A 15,715-nucleotide genomic window follows, 5' to 3' on the forward strand; every position below is an offset into this window, starting at 1 on the left:
AACCAGCAATCCAACAACTTGATCACAAAAGATTAAAATCTTGCGCTAATATAAATTCCTTCGCTACTTCATATCGTTCATTTTACTTTAGGGAATAGAGTACTACCTTTCGACAAGGACGGTGGGGACGGTGTGTTAGTTGCGGCTGCTGCAATTCCCCATTTTGTGTTGCTGTTGATCTGAAGGACAGAAGAAGCAGCAGACAGATGACCACAATTGAGATGGACTGGTAGTAGGCCGTCGTGCCGATGACTCAACGGAAGGAAGGTGCCCAGTTCTTCCGGCATTCTTTATCTCTTCCTTTTCTGCAATTGGAAAATTGGACAACATGGAATGTAGTAAAAGAATCTGAAAATTTCAAAAGATGAAAAAATATCTCCACTCTCTATTCGACTCATTTGCTTTCGCTCGACATCGTTTTGGGACGCCAGGAAAAGGAGTTAAATATCCTAAGCCAAGAGGAATTCCATGCAACTGGCTGGTGATGAATTAAGAAAGCGGTAAATTGCGGAAACCGTAGTCAAAAATGGTGAAAATTAGGAACGAAAATAGGAGAAGAGATCAAGCATAAAATAAATAATACCGCTGTATAGCAATTCAGTCAGCTTTGGTCGTCAAATGATGCGTATGCCAATTTCTTTTTCACCCCTTCTTTCTAAGGTGGCAGTCGGTATAGCCACCCGGCGGAAAATAAAAATCATTTGGTTCTTTAATGGCACTTACCCCAATCAGGAATTAAGTTGCCGATTCTCCGGTCAGCAGGACACAGCACATAGACGCATCGCGGATGATCTAAGCCTGAAAGTTGTCGAGGCAAAAAAAAAATTCTGAATGAATGTTAAATGAAATCTTTTATGAACATTCACAGCGCCGGAATCAGACTGGATTGAACTCGACATGCTACAGCATTTTACCAGTCGGAACAGTCAAACGAAGAATACCTATTGGTATACAAGGAAGCTTATTAAACTCAAAATCACTTGCGCGTTCTATTTCATCTTGTTTCAGCCAATCTTACGTAAAAATCACAAATACTTTGATCACATTTTTTAGACAACTTCAGCAATTGTAGCAAAACGCTGGATTAGTAGTCAAAGAGACATACGAATTAAATAAGAGTGGATTTTCATCTGGAATTTTTCAAAAAAAAAGGGGGGGGGGTTACTGGGAAGTCTCGATCTTCCCGTTCAAACCTAAGCGGGCATTGCTCTCGGTTATTTGCTGGTTTTTCTTTGGACGCAAGTACAAAAAATTAAAGAGCAAGTAGATGAACCCAGCGATGAACGACATGACACCCAACACGCGGAAAGTCACTCGCTGGCCATACCCATCAATAAGTAGGCTTCCGCCATAGCTGCTTACTCCCCAGCCTGGAATGCGAAAAACAATCAGTAAATGAACCTACCGCGTATTCTATAAAAAAAAGAGTAAATAAGAATGTCTTCATTAAATAACCTAGTCCGAAAGTGATTCCTGATAACAGTCCTTGAATAGAAGCCACGTTAGTCGTCGTCCCTAGCTCATTTGCATACGTTATGAGCGCCGTGCGTATCAGAGTACTGGAAATGGCTTCCATTGGCTCAAACAGAAGACACAAGTTCGGGTCGTACAAAAACGAGTATCCTTCATCATGCGACAATCACGAGGGGATAATTAATTTAAAAATAAAAAAGCAACAATGCAGTGAACGATGTATACCTATAAATCGGATCATGCCTGCTCCAAAGCAGATAGTTATTACATTTGGGTGGCTCAGCTTTCGAAAGATGCGGTCAGAAAAGATGAGCAACGGGATAGAAGCTAACGACTGGAGCGTGTTGGATAGCCCCATCAAAGATTTGGTACCCCCAATCTCTTCCAAAAAGGGAAAAGTCCAGAAAATCCCGTAACCATGGGCGATTCCTGATATGACATAAAGAGCAATAAACGATAAATCAGGCTATATAGTGCGTTCTTTTAACATGCTCTAGTCACTATTGATTTACCTGAAAGGAAGCCGGCGAACAACAACAGGTCCAATTCGACGTTTTTCAACAAAGATGTCACATCTTTGAATGGAGATTTCGCTGGAAGTTTAAAATCAAGATTGATCTTCAACATGACGATGGCTGCAATTGTAAATAAACCAGCAAATAGGTAGAAAGCAGGCCTGAAGAATTATGGATTACAATCGATTACATTCTTTTCTCCTTTTTAAATAAATAAAATGAAATAAATTTAAAAAATATCGATTACCGAATATTGCCTTGAGTGTTGGTATCCGAGCTGAAATAGTCAATCAAGGCTCCGGAAATTGGAGAGAAAATGGCGACCCCAATAAATCCAAACATCCTCTGGAAACCGTAATCGCCGCCTACTTGGTTGACCAGTGCCACAGATGCTGCCACAAAGAGATCCAGCACTCCGCACGACGTGTCAAACAACAAGCGAACAACCATGTAAAGCCCGAACGTGAGCTTAGGATCGATGTTTTCGTATTCAACCATATTAGAGCATAAATCGGAGCGATTGACACGAACAATGCATTCAGGCTTGCAAATTTGGTAGATGGTGTTGTTGTGGTCCGTTTGATTGATGTCTTGGTAATGGTGATTCTGCCGGAACTTGTAATTTCTATTGTTGGATGTACAGTAGACATTTCTCATCTTCTGTTCGTCTTCGCTATCCACAGCGATCAATGGTAAGGAGAACATTCTGGTTGATTTGGCAGATGGAACTAGACCAAAGGTGAAATTCAATGATACTTTTGTGGAGTAATCACTAGAGAAGGAGCAAGTATCTACTTCGCCCAAGAAGCAAACCAAACCCAGAGTCCAGTTTTGGGAAAAGAAAATAGAATCACGAAAACTAGCCGCGGGAAGTTCCTCGACATTGAGCATTTCTTGCGTTGACAAAGGATTGGCGTCTAAATCGAAGTGATCCTGCGATCGATTTTGGTTGTAGCAGACGTAACCGCATTCTTCGAGTACGGCCGGGAAATGAGTTGCACTTTGGTTGCCTTTGGGTGATTTTAAGTGGCACGTAGTCGAGTCGAGGTCTGTCACCTCAGGATGTGGTGAACGATAGCCGCTCGTTTCGTTTCCACATCCCACTGCCAACGTCATGCTATCCGGGAACTTGTGCGGGATTCTTCCGACTGGGATCACCACGAAGAGAAGTGATACAGCAACCACAATCGTGTTCAGCACGCACATCATCACCTGAATCAAAGTTTTGAAATCAATCAAACAACGACACTGATCTAATGAGTGGAATGTTACCCTGAAATTTCCAACTTTATCGGCGATCAAGCCAAGGAAGAAAGGCGCAAAAACGGCTGCAACTGAAGAAACACTGTTGATTATGCCCGTCTCTTCGACGGTCATTCCCAACGATTTCATGTGGATGGTGATGAACGAGAATAGCGATCCTATGCCTATACGATGGACAAAGAAAAGAGTTTTACTTTATCCGATAAACAAAAACGGAACAACACTGCCTACCTGCAAAAAGGATAAAAGTCAGAACTTTCACTGGGATCAACTCGCGATGCTTCAAGTCGTAAATGAGCAAAGCCAATCCTTTCCTCTTCACCTCAGTTGCAGCAGGTTCTCTTCTCGAGTTGTCGTTGAAATCATTTTCGTCCATGTGGCTGTGTCGTCTGGCAAAACTGCAATTTAAGAGAAGGCAATCAAATCAGAGTCAAAAAGTGTAGGAGCGATTCAATACAAACGAATGTCGCAAATGCTGGATTGCAAATAACAACAGAAATATATAAAATACTTGGACAGTTACGGATTGAAGGGAGAAAGCGAACCCGTTGTCGGCCGCCACAGGCTAAATGGCGAACAGAGGGCGAGCGGGGATTACCATAGATATTTTGGCACAAGCAAACTGTTAAAATAAATATATTGTTTTTTCTGTCAACGCAATGTGGAAAGACCGGTATTTTGGAACACAACATTGCCACGCTGGGAAAAATAAACAGGGCATGGCTTATTCGCCAGTTGCGGTACTCGACAACCTTCAAGTCAAGTGAATGACAAAAATAGACTTGGAACAGAGGCTACAATCAAGAACTCGATTAGTTACATCATCATCATTTTTAACTTACCAGTTGATCTGTTGGAAGCGAGATTTATTCCAGCATGTAACACAACAAGTCTGGTAGAAGTAAAAACTTCCAATAAACAGCGAAGAATTCCAGCAGATAAGCGGAGTAATTTCGAGCGTGGGGATTGCCTCTATTGCCGTTCGTGTCGCAAGAATAACTGCAGTTTTGAGCAATGTAGAGTTGGCGAGCCATTTTCTGCAACAAGAGAAAGAAAATACGGTACTTTGAACTTTGGATTTTTAGTCATCTCGAACACCTGCGTGATTATTCAATGTGTGTGGCTACATTTAAGGAAAATGCCTTCAAGCATCTTTATTGCAAGACGTGAAACTTGTTAAAATGTCAGGGACAGGTATAAACCATGAGTGACAGAGGGACTCAAATGACCACAACATTTATGCTCTTTGAATAATCACTTTCAATTACTTCAAACCTGAAATAATCTGCAGCAAAGAGAAAACAGATACACAGGACAGATACGCATACATCGCTTAGTTGTAAAAAAAGAACCCAACTGATCCAGACTTTGTTAATATTAAATTACACTAAGTATCTTTTTTCCATTAATCAGCTGATAGAACATTACCACGAAGTAACAACAGAATCATACGTCAACACTAACCTGAAGTATTTTTAAGATGCCGCAGGTGTTTGTTATTCAGCAACATTCTAAGTAATCAGCACCTTGCAGTTCAGAAGTGAAAGATCCTGTAATTAAAGAATAAAACTTTCTATTAGTTTCGTCAACAGATTCTGAAACTTGTAAACTAAAAAATTATTTAAAAAAATGGAACAGTCCAATTTGAAAGACAATAACATCAGCCACATGTGTCAATGTGATATCAAACAGGTTTCAGTGTACCATTCAAAGCCGGTACCGGTACCGGTAGGGTAGATCAGGCTAGTCTTAAGAGAATCAATGGTAAGGGTTTCAAATGGTGTTTATACCCTTGTTGTAATCTCAGGAGACATTAAAGACAAATTGAGTATTTAGTGACAGAAAGAAACCGACTACTACTACTACATAAAGAAAACAAGACAGGGTTGCCTGTATTCTTTCTGATCGATTTCAGATGAACTCGCAATTCGTAATCGTTACTTAACGATGGAAAAATTTCCGGTAAATTAAGAACACGAAGGAAAAGATTTGAAACAAAAATACAAGAAAATTGGATTGCCTATTATGGGATCCGTGGTTCAATGCACAATTTACCGTTAGAATAGTTTACTTATGAATGCTACGCATGGAATAAAAATAATACGTTCCACAAAGTAACAAAAAGGCGGACAACAAAAAACTCGGTGGACGAGGTTGAATGACAGCCACTATCGAGATGAATGTTCAAACTCGTTCTTGAGAGGGGCTCTCGTTATTATTGCAACACGCTGATGGCTTGAGGCTTCTTCTTATTCCAAACACGAAACAAAAACATTTTATAGCGAGGGGGGGATTAAAGAGAGGAACTAGTTGCTGGAGAAACTCGAAAGGTGATGGAACAACAACATCACATTCAAGTTCTGCTGCTCGATTCAATTTTTAAACCACAAAGTCGGCAGAATTAATACAGCGCAGGACGAACAAACTTAAGTGTTTTCAACCACCAGCTCGGATACAAGCGACTGCGCTATTCATAACATAAAAGTCGTTCCAGTGGGAAAAGTGATTTAGAAGCCAGTTGGGAGTCGTTCAAGAGGAAATTGCTGGTTCAGCAACTAACAAGACAGAGTGTCACCATTCCCGATTGTTTCCCTGATTGATCCCACATCAAGTTAGCAATGAGCCAACTTGGTAACTTGTCGGCGTCTGCCACACTCTTTGTTGTGGCGATTTTGTTGTTCTCTACGGCCAACGGCAGAGTCTATCAAACGACCGATACCGTCGTAATCGAAGGTACTTAATCCGATTAGTTACTTTTCTAGTTTTTCCTAGTGTTCACTTAATTACAAAACAAATTCAAGTTAAAAAAAGGAACATAAGGGGGAGCGTTAGCCGAGAAACGAACTATTCCAAGTCGAAATGCAACAATGCGAACCGGAATACCACGAATTATTTAGCATTTTTTCTCTTTTTTTCCTAGTTGTTGAGGTTTTTCCGATATGACAAAGACATTTGGGGCGATGCGAACATAACTATCTACATTTCAAATCGTAATCAAGATTAAGGCCAACAGTCAATTCCCCGTATCTACTGATGTATAAAACACTGAGAGATGATGGGAGTCCGTGGGCCATGATCTTGACATAACTTCGTGAGTCCCATCAACTGGATTTTCCGGTTTATAAGTTATCTACTACTGGAGGGGAAACAATAATAACTAGAAACTGGAAATTAAAAAGCCGTTGGAATATTTCCTCACAAAAAAAGCAAATGCCGTTCCAACAAAAAGTCTTGTCCATCTCTTGTTTAACTCGAGGGGATTTACTAATTAGAATGAACATGTTTCTGACTCATCAAAATAAACTGTGTCAACTCTTTCGTGGGTGTCGATTCAAGCCGGAGATAACGCAGATGGAGACGAGTTGTTCCAGTCGACCCATTTACTGAGCAATGCGTTTATGAAGGTTAAGGAGAGGACATGCCTTACAAGGGAGGGCAATATCGGTTACTGCACATCCATTCGATCCTGCTACCCCAGATTGAATAAGTTTCATCATTTCAACAACTTTGAATCGAGGACCTTGGCCATTCGCGGCGCTTGCATCTACCACAGAGAAGACGACAGACAGGTGATGGTTGATTAAGAGTTGAATAACCTTTAATCTCGAGTGGAAGATTAAATAGCATCTTCTAGGTTTACGGGATTTGTTGTCCGACAATCAGCAGCTACGATTTTGAAAACGATGACCAACACCAATTCTACAGCCCATTCCCTTCGATGCCAGTCAATCCTTACACCGGATTACCTTACGACTCATCCCACGTTCATTCGTGGTTACATAATCCTCATACGAGGCCCTTGGATACCAAAACAACGGCATTAACCGATGATGATTACGGTGACGATGAATCGAAAGAAGAATTCATTGACCCCGAAAGACAACAGGCCATCTGTGGTGCTGGACCTGGTAGAAAGTATGACGACGACGGCCAACGCATCGTCGGAGGAAGTGATGCCACCCCAAATTCTTGGCCTTTTATGGTAATGTGTATATCTCGATCAAACATTCCGTCACAATTTTGTCTAATGAATGTTTGAAATTCCTATAAGGCGGCGCTAAAATTCAGCGGCAAATTCCTATGCGGAGGATCTTTAATTGCCCCGAATAAAGTCCTAACAGCTGCTCACTGTGTGTCTGCATTGTTTGGTCTTCGCAATCGATTGACCGTCGATCTGGGCATGCACAACCTGCACACTGACGACGCTCAGGTGACCATAAAAGTTCGCCGAATCAAAGTGTTTTGGGGATTCAACTTTAGGACTAAAGTGAGTTACGCAACGACCTAACTAATGACTGAAAAGGCAATTTAAAATAACTTGATTTAAAAACTAGTTTAACAACGATATCGCCATCCTGACTCTGACGGAACGAGTGAATTACACTTCGACCATTTCGCCTGTTTGTTTGCCTCCGCTTACCGGAACGAGGGAACTATACGAGAACGAAGATGCGACCGTCATAGGATGGGGCTCACTCAATTACGGTACAAATCGATTTTTATCCATCAAATTCAAGATAAATGGAATGAATTGGATCTCTTTGCGCAGGTGGATCTACTGTACCGACTGTTCTGCAAGAAGTGAACGTCAGAGTGACGGCCAATTCGCACTGCAAAGACAATTACAAGTCGGCTGGCTTCCAAATAATGGACAACAGCATGATATGCGCTGCTGCTCCTGGTAAAGACGCATGCCGGGTACATATTGCACGCAAGATGAAATGAACGTTTCACAAAAATACAAAAAGGGAATAGACTTCCAATAAAATGAAATGATATTTCTTTGTTGTCGGCTTTCAGGGAGATAGCGGAGGTCCGCTGATTTATCGATCACAAACTGGCAGTTGGACTCAAATCGGAATCGTCAGCTTTGGAATCGGTACGAGTTGAACAAGATTGTGTTTTACTTAATTTTAACGCTCAAACAATGGGTTGACTTGTTTTAAAAGATTGTGCCCACGAAAAATATCCCGGCGTCTTCACCAGGGTGGCCTCCTTCAGGCAATGGATCAGACGAACGGCTAATGTGTAAGCAACATAATGTCACCACACTCAATGAGAAGAACAAGTTTTAACCCGGTAATATTAAAAACAACTCCACGAAAAAATGAACTGGATCAAAAACAAAAATAATTACTACCTATTCTTTCAAATCACTTAGCCGTTTAACAATTTGCCTGGGTACGCAGTACGATTATATGACTAACAGTCTAACATAATGGTTCGAAATCACTCAATTGTTCCCTGATTTGAATAAAAATATTTTTTGCCCTTCACTGACGAAAACATATCGTTTGCTCGATTTAGTCTGATAACTGGGAATGATGGGGGCGGGCCTCAATAATGATTTGTGGGTTGTTCAGACTACAAGCTCGTCAATATTTTTTCATTCAGCAAGATGGATCAACCAATAAAAAAATCGCAGTCAGACTGTCAGAGACTGACAGTTATTTGTTGTGTCGTCTGCCCAAAAACTATGAATTTTAAATCCGACAACGTTGGGAGCGGTAATTTCAAAAATTATTTCTTTCAAATTATGTTGGGAGTTGTTCAAGCCATTTCTCAAACCAATGCAAAACCAGAACAATTATTTCAAGTTAACCTTGTGAATCTTGCCCATTTAAAAAAAAAAAAAATTTTGCATGTGAATCGATTTGGTTTGGATAATTTGGAAATAAGGAAAACCTCTGCAACGCAAATAGGTCAACCGAGAAAAGATACGGAAACGAAATGTAGTTGCTATGAGATCAACTGGTGACCAGACTACGTGGCTAACAGCATAACAATAGAATAATTTGCAACACTGACCGTAATAATGTGGAGTCAAGCTGAAGTTTATAACTACTTGAAGTTTAAGCGACGAAACTGCAACCCTTTTAGCAAATATTTTAAAACATTATTGGCGGTCATTGTCAAATATTCTTTTCATACTTGTCTTATCCGAAGGTGAATGTTCATTGAGGAGTTTTCTTCAGTAAATTAAAGATCCAAACATGGAACATTGAACGGCCATTGGCAGTTGACGGGGAGTTACAGGACATCCGTAGGCAGTCTGTAAAGAAAATGTTTTAATATGTTTTAAATGCTTAATTACACACTAAATTTACATTTTATTAATCCTATTGAGCACAAGTGAACCATGAACGCGCAAGGTCTACTATCAACTGTATCTCAGCTGCATAATAATGTCGAGAAAAGCTGCTTCAAACCAAAATGAACTTTGTCTTTAAGTGCTTCTTTAGACAACAATTTTGCATTATTTTGATATTGAAATAACTTTCACCCATTATAAAAATACACAAAGTGTGCAGTTACACATTTGTGTCCAATCAAGAATGATATCTCTAACACTCTGACCACTTTACTCGTTTCTTTGTGTGCCAAACAAATTCCAGCAGAGTAACGAGATAAATGGCAAAGTCCCAGAGAACACAAAGTTAATGGAAATGTTCAAATGCGTACAATATTGATGAGTGCCAAGGAGTAAAGTTGTTAACCTTGAACTTGCCTTCACTAGTTAATATGTCTGAAATATGTACCTGTCTTTGTTTTCATATGGATATGGATTATCATGGAGTTCGCAGAACATGGGCTTCATATTTTGCAATTCAGGCAAACTTGTGTGTGATAGAAAATCTTAATTGGATCCACCAAAAAGTAATTATGATTTACACACAAGCATTCAGTAATGAATTAATATTGAAGAGTTCATGTTTGGAATGACAAAGGTGTCAATTTCAGAACCATTTTTATACAAATCACAATCACAATGCATTCATTTTCAATAGTCTTTCAAACATGCTTCAAAATTATCATTTGAATTTTCAATCAAGCAATTCTAGTTCTTACTGAATGAAAGAAATTAACACTTTGGCTTTTAATACACTCATTCACAGCAATAAAATGTTGATATTAACTAGAGAATATCAAGAATAAGCGAAATATTTACTAAGAATTAATGCCAACTCCCGCCAATTGCAACGTGCTCCATGCGTGCGCTACCATATTGGCACTTGCACTTCTGAAGGTCGGATGAACTATGAATAATTAAGAAAAATAGAAAAATTGAAAACGAAATTTTCCAAGGTACAGCGTTGCCTGTTTTATGAAAAGGGCTTTATAAGATTTTTAGTTCTTGAAATTTGAAATGATAAATAAAATGTCTAATTTTGGTTCGTATTTTTGCAAAAACTCTAAAACTGAAATGAAAATAATTTTTCCAAGTGAATAATAATAAAATACGCAATTACGTACGAAATCACGAATTCACGATCGACTTGCTGCAAGCTAGTACACTGAGCCGGGTAGCGGGACTTTTTACACAAGAAACTTTCTCTTGCTCTGTTTTTACTTCTTGGGCGTTCTAATTCTCTGCTCTCCTTACAACCACCTGTTACAACACAGAAACAAACTGTTCCACCATATTCCATCAAGCAGATGAATATTATCAGAAATAAATCTTTCTTTAAATCTTTTGATTAATTATCAAGAAGCAGTCGTTTATTTTAAGGGTCCCATTGATAACGTCATTTGAAAAAAGCTGTAATTCACTTTGGTTGCAAAACAAAATTACTCCGTCGGGCCGGAATTGAACCAGCGACCTATGGATAACTTGTTTCCACCTGAATTCAGCGTGAATCACGAATCTACAGTCCACCGCTCTGCCAACTGAGCTACCGACGGGATATGAAGCCCTGAAACAAATCCGGTGTAATTACAATCACTTTTCACTGACTAACAAGGCAACAAACAGATAACATGACATAAGAGATAAGACAAATCTCGTGTTTACTTTCCTGTATTAAGACTATAATGAACCGGATCATTGATCTTGCGAGATAATAACGTACGATGACGTAGGTAACTATGAAGAAATCTACGCAGCACGTACTATATAATCAATATGACCGAGCGTGCAAGTGGTTATCAAAGGCTTCACGTATAGTATTCCACTATTCAGTTTCTCACCTGTTTTCAAGTAAGTTGAGACAAAATGAACGTCTACCATACCTGTGTAAGTTACATAAATAAACGGTAGCTATTTTTGATTTGTTATCAATTAATAGAAACCTTAAAAATTCAATACAGATCGCGACAGTTTTCATCGTTCTGGTAGCCGGAATTTTACCCAACATTCAAGCGGAATGCGAAGACTACAGTCCGTGCGCTTGTGGCCAAGATGCTAATGGCAATTTGTACGTCAATTGTATCGATGTTATGCCCTTAGATATTCAAGCTGCTTTCAGTAAAACGACTGCACTCGACATCTACAGCTTAGTTATTATTCTTCCAGCTGCAGGAGGAACTATTCCGGCTGACCTATTGGCTGGTAAACGTGCCTTAATCATGGATTTGCTTGGCACGAGTAGAGATTCTTTTCAACTGATTATGGATCCTGCTGCGATTCGATCATCCAGTAGTTACACCAAACAGTTGGTCATCTCTAAATGCGATTTAAGTCTCCTCAATTTTGATTTCCTGAGGGGATTTACGAGGTTAGAAGAACTTCGTTTAGACACTACTTCGAACGTCAAACCCATTGAAAATCTTCCTCCTTTAACAAGTCTGGTGGGACTAGCGATCGATAATAGCCAAGGGTTTGACGATTTGATTAATTTCCCAGCGAGAGCATTTTCCAGTCTTGATCATCTCTACTTTTACAACGACGCGTTAAGTGACCAGGCTGTTGACATTGTTTTGAACGCGTTTGTTTCCAGTACATCTGCCAGTACTTTAACCACGTTGACATTATCAAAAAATCAAATCACTAGAGTCCCATCGCAGATCGTTTCACTACCAAATGTCATCAATTTCGCCTTGACTAACAACAACATTTCAATGGTCAACACTGGTGCACTTTCTCTCACTGCCCCGAAAAAAATTTACCTAAATAATGTATCACTGGATACCATTGAACCCAACGCATTTCAAGGTTAGTAGATTATTCTGAAACTTAAAAAGAGCATGTAAAGGTATTTCATGAGTTTATCAAATTCTACAGGCGATTACAGTTATGCAGAAATTGATTTGAGCAACAACAACCTGGTATCATTTGATTATGCAGTTTTCCAGCCAGTTTTGACACAGATGGCTGGCATTGCAAATTCCACTGGATCAGTCTTCCTGGCAAACAGTGAATAATTAAAAACTTGTTTAATTGTTACTATACTAAGAGAAAAAATAATAAGAATACTTTGAACCACCACCAGATCCATTCTCCTGTGACTGTGGGCTTGCATGGCTTATTCGTGATAATCCAAACCTCCTGAAAGCTACAAGTGGAGGCACTTGTGCTAATACAACCAGTTTTGAAGACTTAAATCCTGGTGGATACATCAATTGTTAAAAATGTGTTGAATTCCATAATTAATTCAATCTTATAATTAGTGAAATATTGAATACACACTGAATTAGGAGACTCTCTGGCTTTTGTTCTTGTTTTCAGTTATCAAAGCAATTAAGCCACAATGGAATTTTGACAGCTCTGATATGTTTTGGCATTTTTAGAATCAGATGCTTTGACGATAAAGTTGATCATGATTCAGTCTTAAAAAAAGTCAGGATTTCCTGCTAATCAAAAGTACAGTTTCAATCTGAGACATGTTGATTGCATATGATTCAACTAAGCACTGACAAAAAGAAATTCTTTGAGCCCCAATTGCTTATCTATGCAAGAACTTCGCATCCTGTAGAGGATGTAAATTTTAATGTTATGCACCCAGACATATCGACTGCCCCCAAATATCTTTATTTTCAATTTCACAGAACTTCTTTGAATTTTTGTTCGTTTGCAAAGATATTTTAACTTTAAAAAAATTACAAATTGAAGAAATTTTGAGGAAAGTGAATAGCAAAAAGTAAATTCTCGAATCTCGAATGAAAACCTGTCTGCTCTTCCTCACAATAACAATGCCAATGTGAGAAATTTGGGGGAAGCGCCAACTGGCATTTTTAGGCAACATTGGACGCACAAAAAATTGATTTCTTTTAAAAAATTGATTAAACAATTCGTTGATTCCTGATTTTAAAAGTGATTAAAATTTTTTAAATTAAATTTTTAATTAAAGCGCTTGGCTGCGGCGTTGCCTATAAACTGGATGTCAGATCTCGACCCGCTAAAATTCAAATGTATACTTGAGTTCCTACTTCCTAGTTCTTGATTATCTACTGATTAAAAAGTTTAGTTGACGATTTATACACAATTTACGAGTTAAGATTCACACAAACAAAATTAGTTTCTTATTTTTGCCGTAAGAGAAGATTAATGTTCTTTCTTATTCTTTATAAATTTGCCGCCATACAGGAACACAGAGCATTGTTTCCAATGATCAATAAAGAAGATGGATGACGATTAAAGCTTCAGGGTCGGATTCACCGTTAAAAAATTATGATCGATTTTCTTTCTACAGAAGAATGGAAAGGATCCAATAACGAAGTTTTCTTTATAAATATGAAAAGATTTTTTCTGAGATTCCGTTGCCCTTGTCCATGAAAAAAAGTGGGTCATTCGAGGTCACGTTGCCATGCCAACACTAAGGTCAGAGTCTTCTCGTCTGCAGAAAATAGAAGAAATCATTTAATCGTTCCCACACCAAATGACAATTAACGCAGTGGTTTTATTTGATTAAAAATGGCTTTGATTGTTTTATCTGAATTGATACCCCTTGTTTGTTTAATTTTAACTTCACTACATTCCACAGTAGCAAAACCAGGTATTTATTACATTTGAAACTCTTTTTCTCATCTGTAATGTGACATTTTTTATCATTTTGTCCAGACGGGTGTGGAATTAGAGCAAATACTCAAACGAGAATCGTCGGTGGTGAAATATCGTACCCAGGAAAGTGGCCCTGGATGGCTGGTAATAAATGTCTAAATCAAGCCTATAAACTGTGAACAAAAAGTGCAGCCCAGATAATATTGCATTTTTGTCATGCAGCTTTTTATCGCTCCAATGCAAATCAATACTGTGCTGGAGCCCTGATCTCTGACCGCCATGTCTTGACTGCTGCACACTGTGTCAGTGGGTAAGGCACCTCATTTCACAGCTCCCACGATGGACAATGACATTTGCAAACATTCTACAGGGTTCACCCGAGCAAGTTGCAAATCCGACTGGGAGAATTTGACTTGGCAGGAAGGTTGCCTGCGACCAACCCAGACAGCAACAACAACTCTGCCCGAGCATTATTGGAGGAGAACAGCACAGTCAACAACATATTCAATGTGGAGAAGATAACTGTGCACCAGCAGTACGAGCCACGATCTCACCTGCACGACATCGCTATCGTTCGATTGAATCGACCGGTTGAATTCTCCCCCGTCATCCAGCGCATCTGCCTGCCCCCTCCGTCCCTGCCGTCACTGGAAGATCGAACAGCTTTCGTCGCAGGTCTGCTCCAGATAATAATAAATAAAGAAGAACCTTTAAAACTGAATTGAATTGAACCAATCGATATTTAATTATTTTACTCTCTTGTGTGCGTCCATTGAAGGCTGGGGCACGACTGCATTTCTAGGCAGTTCTAGTCCGTCTCTCCGCGAAGTGGAAGTGCCCATATGGAACAATCAGGCGTGCCTGGATGCCATCGGGAAGAATGTCTTTGATACGACGCTCTGCGCTGGTGGACGAATCAAATCGGCTGACGCTTGCCAGGTACGACTACTATCATGTTACGTTATCCAATTTCATCAACCCATCGCATTATTATTATTTGCGCATCGCCCTTAAAAGAGATGACGAAGCTAATTCATTTTTGCCTCAAAACGCCTTTGATTGCATCTCGCGAGTAACTCGATGCGCATTTTGTTGACGCGATTTGGGAGAGCGTGTGGGCGAGCCGGAGGTCACGTTTCACTTATTGGGCTGACCATTTGTATGTTAAATAATCTCAATTTTGGTTTGGGCCCTTTGCGGCCGGTAAGGGTCGGGTTTTAACTGGACCCACCTTCAGTGTCCAATTCGTTCAATTTCCTTATTGTTTTGTTTTCCAGGGCGATAGTGGCGGACCGCTGATGATGTCCATGGTGGACGATCGGTGGGCGGCCATTGGTGTCGTTAGTTGGGGTATCAGATGCGGAGAACCCACCAAACCCGGCCTGTACACTCGAACTAGTAAATTGCCATTTTGTAACAAACCAATTTTCTTTTGAAAGGAGAAATATTAAATTTCACCCCTGGCACTATAGGTCATTACACGGACTGGATCCTATCCACCGTCCAGCGAACCTGATTCATTCCATTGCTGCCAAGGAAATGCACGAGAATAACACCAAACTATCCAATGTCGGAATCTACACTGACGACAATGAACATAAATTCATTAAACTACGACGCCTTAGTTAATATACCCCGGCTCCCACTGTTAATTAAAAACAAATCATTCGCAAACTAAACAAAAAATATCTTTCAGCTCTCATATTTTAGAAGTTAAGAAAGAAAACAATTTTACGTGTTTCAATAT

General features: G+C 39.6%; 4 protein-coding genes, 2 long non-coding RNA genes and 1 other non-coding gene across 8 annotated transcripts; 3 read left to right on the forward strand and 4 right to left on the reverse strand.

The window, feature by feature from the left end:
* Positions 1-975: 975 nt before the first annotated feature.
* On the reverse strand, positions 976-3,748 carry LOC124342638. The gene is made up of 8 exons (XM_046795702.1): positions 3,709-3,748; positions 3,483-3,649; positions 3,261-3,415; positions 2,236-3,200; positions 1,986-2,149; positions 1,699-1,902; positions 1,456-1,623; positions 976-1,370 (listed from the first exon to the last, which is right to left on the reverse strand). Exons 2-8 carry the CDS (start codon positions 3,625-3,627, stop codon positions 1,162-1,164), a joined length of 2,010 nt encoding a protein of 669 aa, XP_046651658.1. The 5' UTR covers positions 3,628-3,649; positions 3,709-3,748; the 3' UTR covers positions 976-1,161.
* Positions 3,749-3,880: 132 nt separating this feature from the next.
* Positions 3,881-10,754, reverse strand: LOC124342946. The gene is made up of 8 exons (XR_006919009.1): positions 10,506-10,754; positions 10,201-10,288; positions 9,791-9,887; positions 9,183-9,303; positions 9,060-9,124; positions 4,716-4,801; positions 4,094-4,288; positions 3,881-4,032 (listed from the first exon to the last, which is right to left on the reverse strand). It is a non-coding gene; the product is annotated as an uncharacterized LOC124342946 (long non-coding RNA).
* On the forward strand, positions 5,549-8,527 carry LOC124342706 (clotting factor G beta subunit-like). Of its 2 annotated transcripts, none has more exons than XR_006918924.1 (8): positions 5,549-5,984; positions 6,588-6,820; positions 6,886-7,233; positions 7,303-7,518; positions 7,586-7,736; positions 7,801-7,932; positions 8,052-8,130; positions 8,201-8,270. XR_006918924.1 is itself a non-coding variant. In XM_046795827.1 (8 exons), the coding sequence occupies exons 1-8, from the start codon at positions 5,870-5,872 to the stop codon at positions 8,281-8,283; spliced, it is 1,374 nt and encodes a 457-aa protein (XP_046651783.1). In that variant the 5' UTR covers positions 5,549-5,869; the 3' UTR covers positions 8,284-8,527. The 2 variants fall into 2 exon arrangements, 1 of the variants encoding a protein (XP_046651783.1); XM_046795827.1 differs by having other exon boundaries at positions 7,801-7,949; positions 8,201-8,527.
* Positions 10,755-10,824: 70 nt separating the features above from the next.
* On the reverse strand, positions 10,825-10,934 carry Trnay-gua. The gene is made up of 2 exons: positions 10,898-10,934; positions 10,825-10,860 (listed from the first exon to the last, which is right to left on the reverse strand). It is a non-coding gene; the product is annotated as a tRNA-Tyr (tRNA).
* A 225-nt stretch (positions 10,935-11,159) lies between these two features.
* Positions 11,160-12,672, forward strand: LOC124342746 (oplophorus-luciferin 2-monooxygenase non-catalytic subunit-like). Its single transcript, XM_046795885.1, has 4 exons — positions 11,160-11,265; positions 11,340-12,183; positions 12,253-12,384; positions 12,461-12,672. Exons 1-4 carry the CDS (start codon positions 11,245-11,247, stop codon positions 12,595-12,597), a joined length of 1,134 nt encoding a protein of 377 aa, XP_046651841.1. The 5' UTR covers positions 11,160-11,244; the 3' UTR covers positions 12,598-12,672.
* On the reverse strand, positions 12,220-14,834 carry LOC124342933. The gene is made up of 6 exons (XR_006918994.1): positions 14,724-14,834; positions 14,523-14,645; positions 13,072-13,804; positions 12,658-12,818; positions 12,445-12,574; positions 12,220-12,374 (listed from the first exon to the last, which is right to left on the reverse strand). It is a non-coding gene; the product is annotated as an uncharacterized LOC124342933 (long non-coding RNA).
* Positions 13,774-15,703, forward strand: LOC124342798 (proclotting enzyme-like). The gene is made up of 7 exons (XM_046795967.1): positions 13,774-13,963; positions 14,029-14,112; positions 14,191-14,278; positions 14,339-14,643; positions 14,747-14,907; positions 15,246-15,366; positions 15,441-15,703. Exons 1-7 carry the CDS (start codon positions 13,882-13,884, stop codon positions 15,482-15,484), a joined length of 885 nt encoding a protein of 294 aa, XP_046651923.1. The 5' UTR covers positions 13,774-13,881; the 3' UTR covers positions 15,485-15,703.
* Positions 15,704-15,715: the final 12 nt, after the last annotated feature.

Source organism: Daphnia pulicaria, chromosome 6 (genome assembly GCF_021234035.1).
Source record: "Daphnia pulicaria isolate SC F1-1A chromosome 6, SC_F0-13Bv2, whole genome shotgun sequence".
Taxonomy (NCBI): domain Eukaryota; kingdom Metazoa; phylum Arthropoda; class Branchiopoda; order Diplostraca; family Daphniidae; genus Daphnia; species Daphnia pulicaria.

What these genes read in the sequence shown, in the direction of transcription:
- LOC124342638 (XM_046795702.1), bottom strand. Translation starts at nt 3,627, where the DNA reads ATGGACGAAAATGATTTCAACGACAACTCGAGAAGAGAACCTGCTGCA. An exon ending in GACTTTTATCCTTTTTGCAG is followed by an intron (nt 3,416 to 3,482) that starts GTAGGCAGTGTT and finishes TCCATCGTATAG; the next exon opens with GCATAGGATCGCTATTCTCG. An exon ending in AGGCATGATCCGATTTATAG is followed by an intron (nt 1,624 to 1,698) that starts GTATACATCGTT and finishes CGCATGATGAAG; the next exon opens with GATACTCGTTTTTGTACGAC.
- LOC124342706 (XM_046795827.1), top strand. Translation starts at nt 5,870, where the DNA reads ATGAGCCAACTTGGTAACTTGTCGGCGTCTGCCACACTCTTTGTTGTG. An exon ending in ACAGAGAAGACGACAGACAG is followed by an intron (nt 6,821 to 6,885) that starts GTGATGGTTGAT and finishes AGCATCTTCTAG; the next exon opens with GTTTACGGGATTTGTTGTCC. An exon ending in AATCGTCAGCTTTGGAATCG is followed by an intron (nt 8,131 to 8,200) that starts GTACGAGTTGAA and finishes TTGTTTTAAAAG; the next exon opens with ATTGTGCCCACGAAAAATAT.
- LOC124342746 (XM_046795885.1), top strand. Translation starts at nt 11,245, where the DNA reads ATGAACGTCTACCATACCTGT. An exon ending in TGAACGTCTACCATACCTGT is followed by an intron (nt 11,266 to 11,339) that starts GTAAGTTACATA and finishes AATTCAATACAG; the next exon opens with ATCGCGACAGTTTTCATCGT. An exon ending in ATCAGTCTTCCTGGCAAACA is followed by an intron (nt 12,385 to 12,460) that starts GTGAATAATTAA and finishes AACCACCACCAG; the next exon opens with ATCCATTCTCCTGTGACTGT.
- LOC124342798 (XM_046795967.1), top strand. Translation starts at nt 13,882, where the DNA reads ATGGCTTTGATTGTTTTATCTGAATTGATACCCCTTGTTTGTTTAATT. An exon ending in TCGAACAGCTTTCGTCGCAG is followed by an intron (nt 14,644 to 14,746) that starts GTCTGCTCCAGA and finishes CGTCCATTGAAG; the next exon opens with GCTGGGGCACGACTGCATTT. An exon ending in AATCGGCTGACGCTTGCCAG is followed by an intron (nt 14,908 to 15,245) that starts GTACGACTACTA and finishes TTTGTTTTCCAG; the next exon opens with GGCGATAGTGGCGGACCGCT.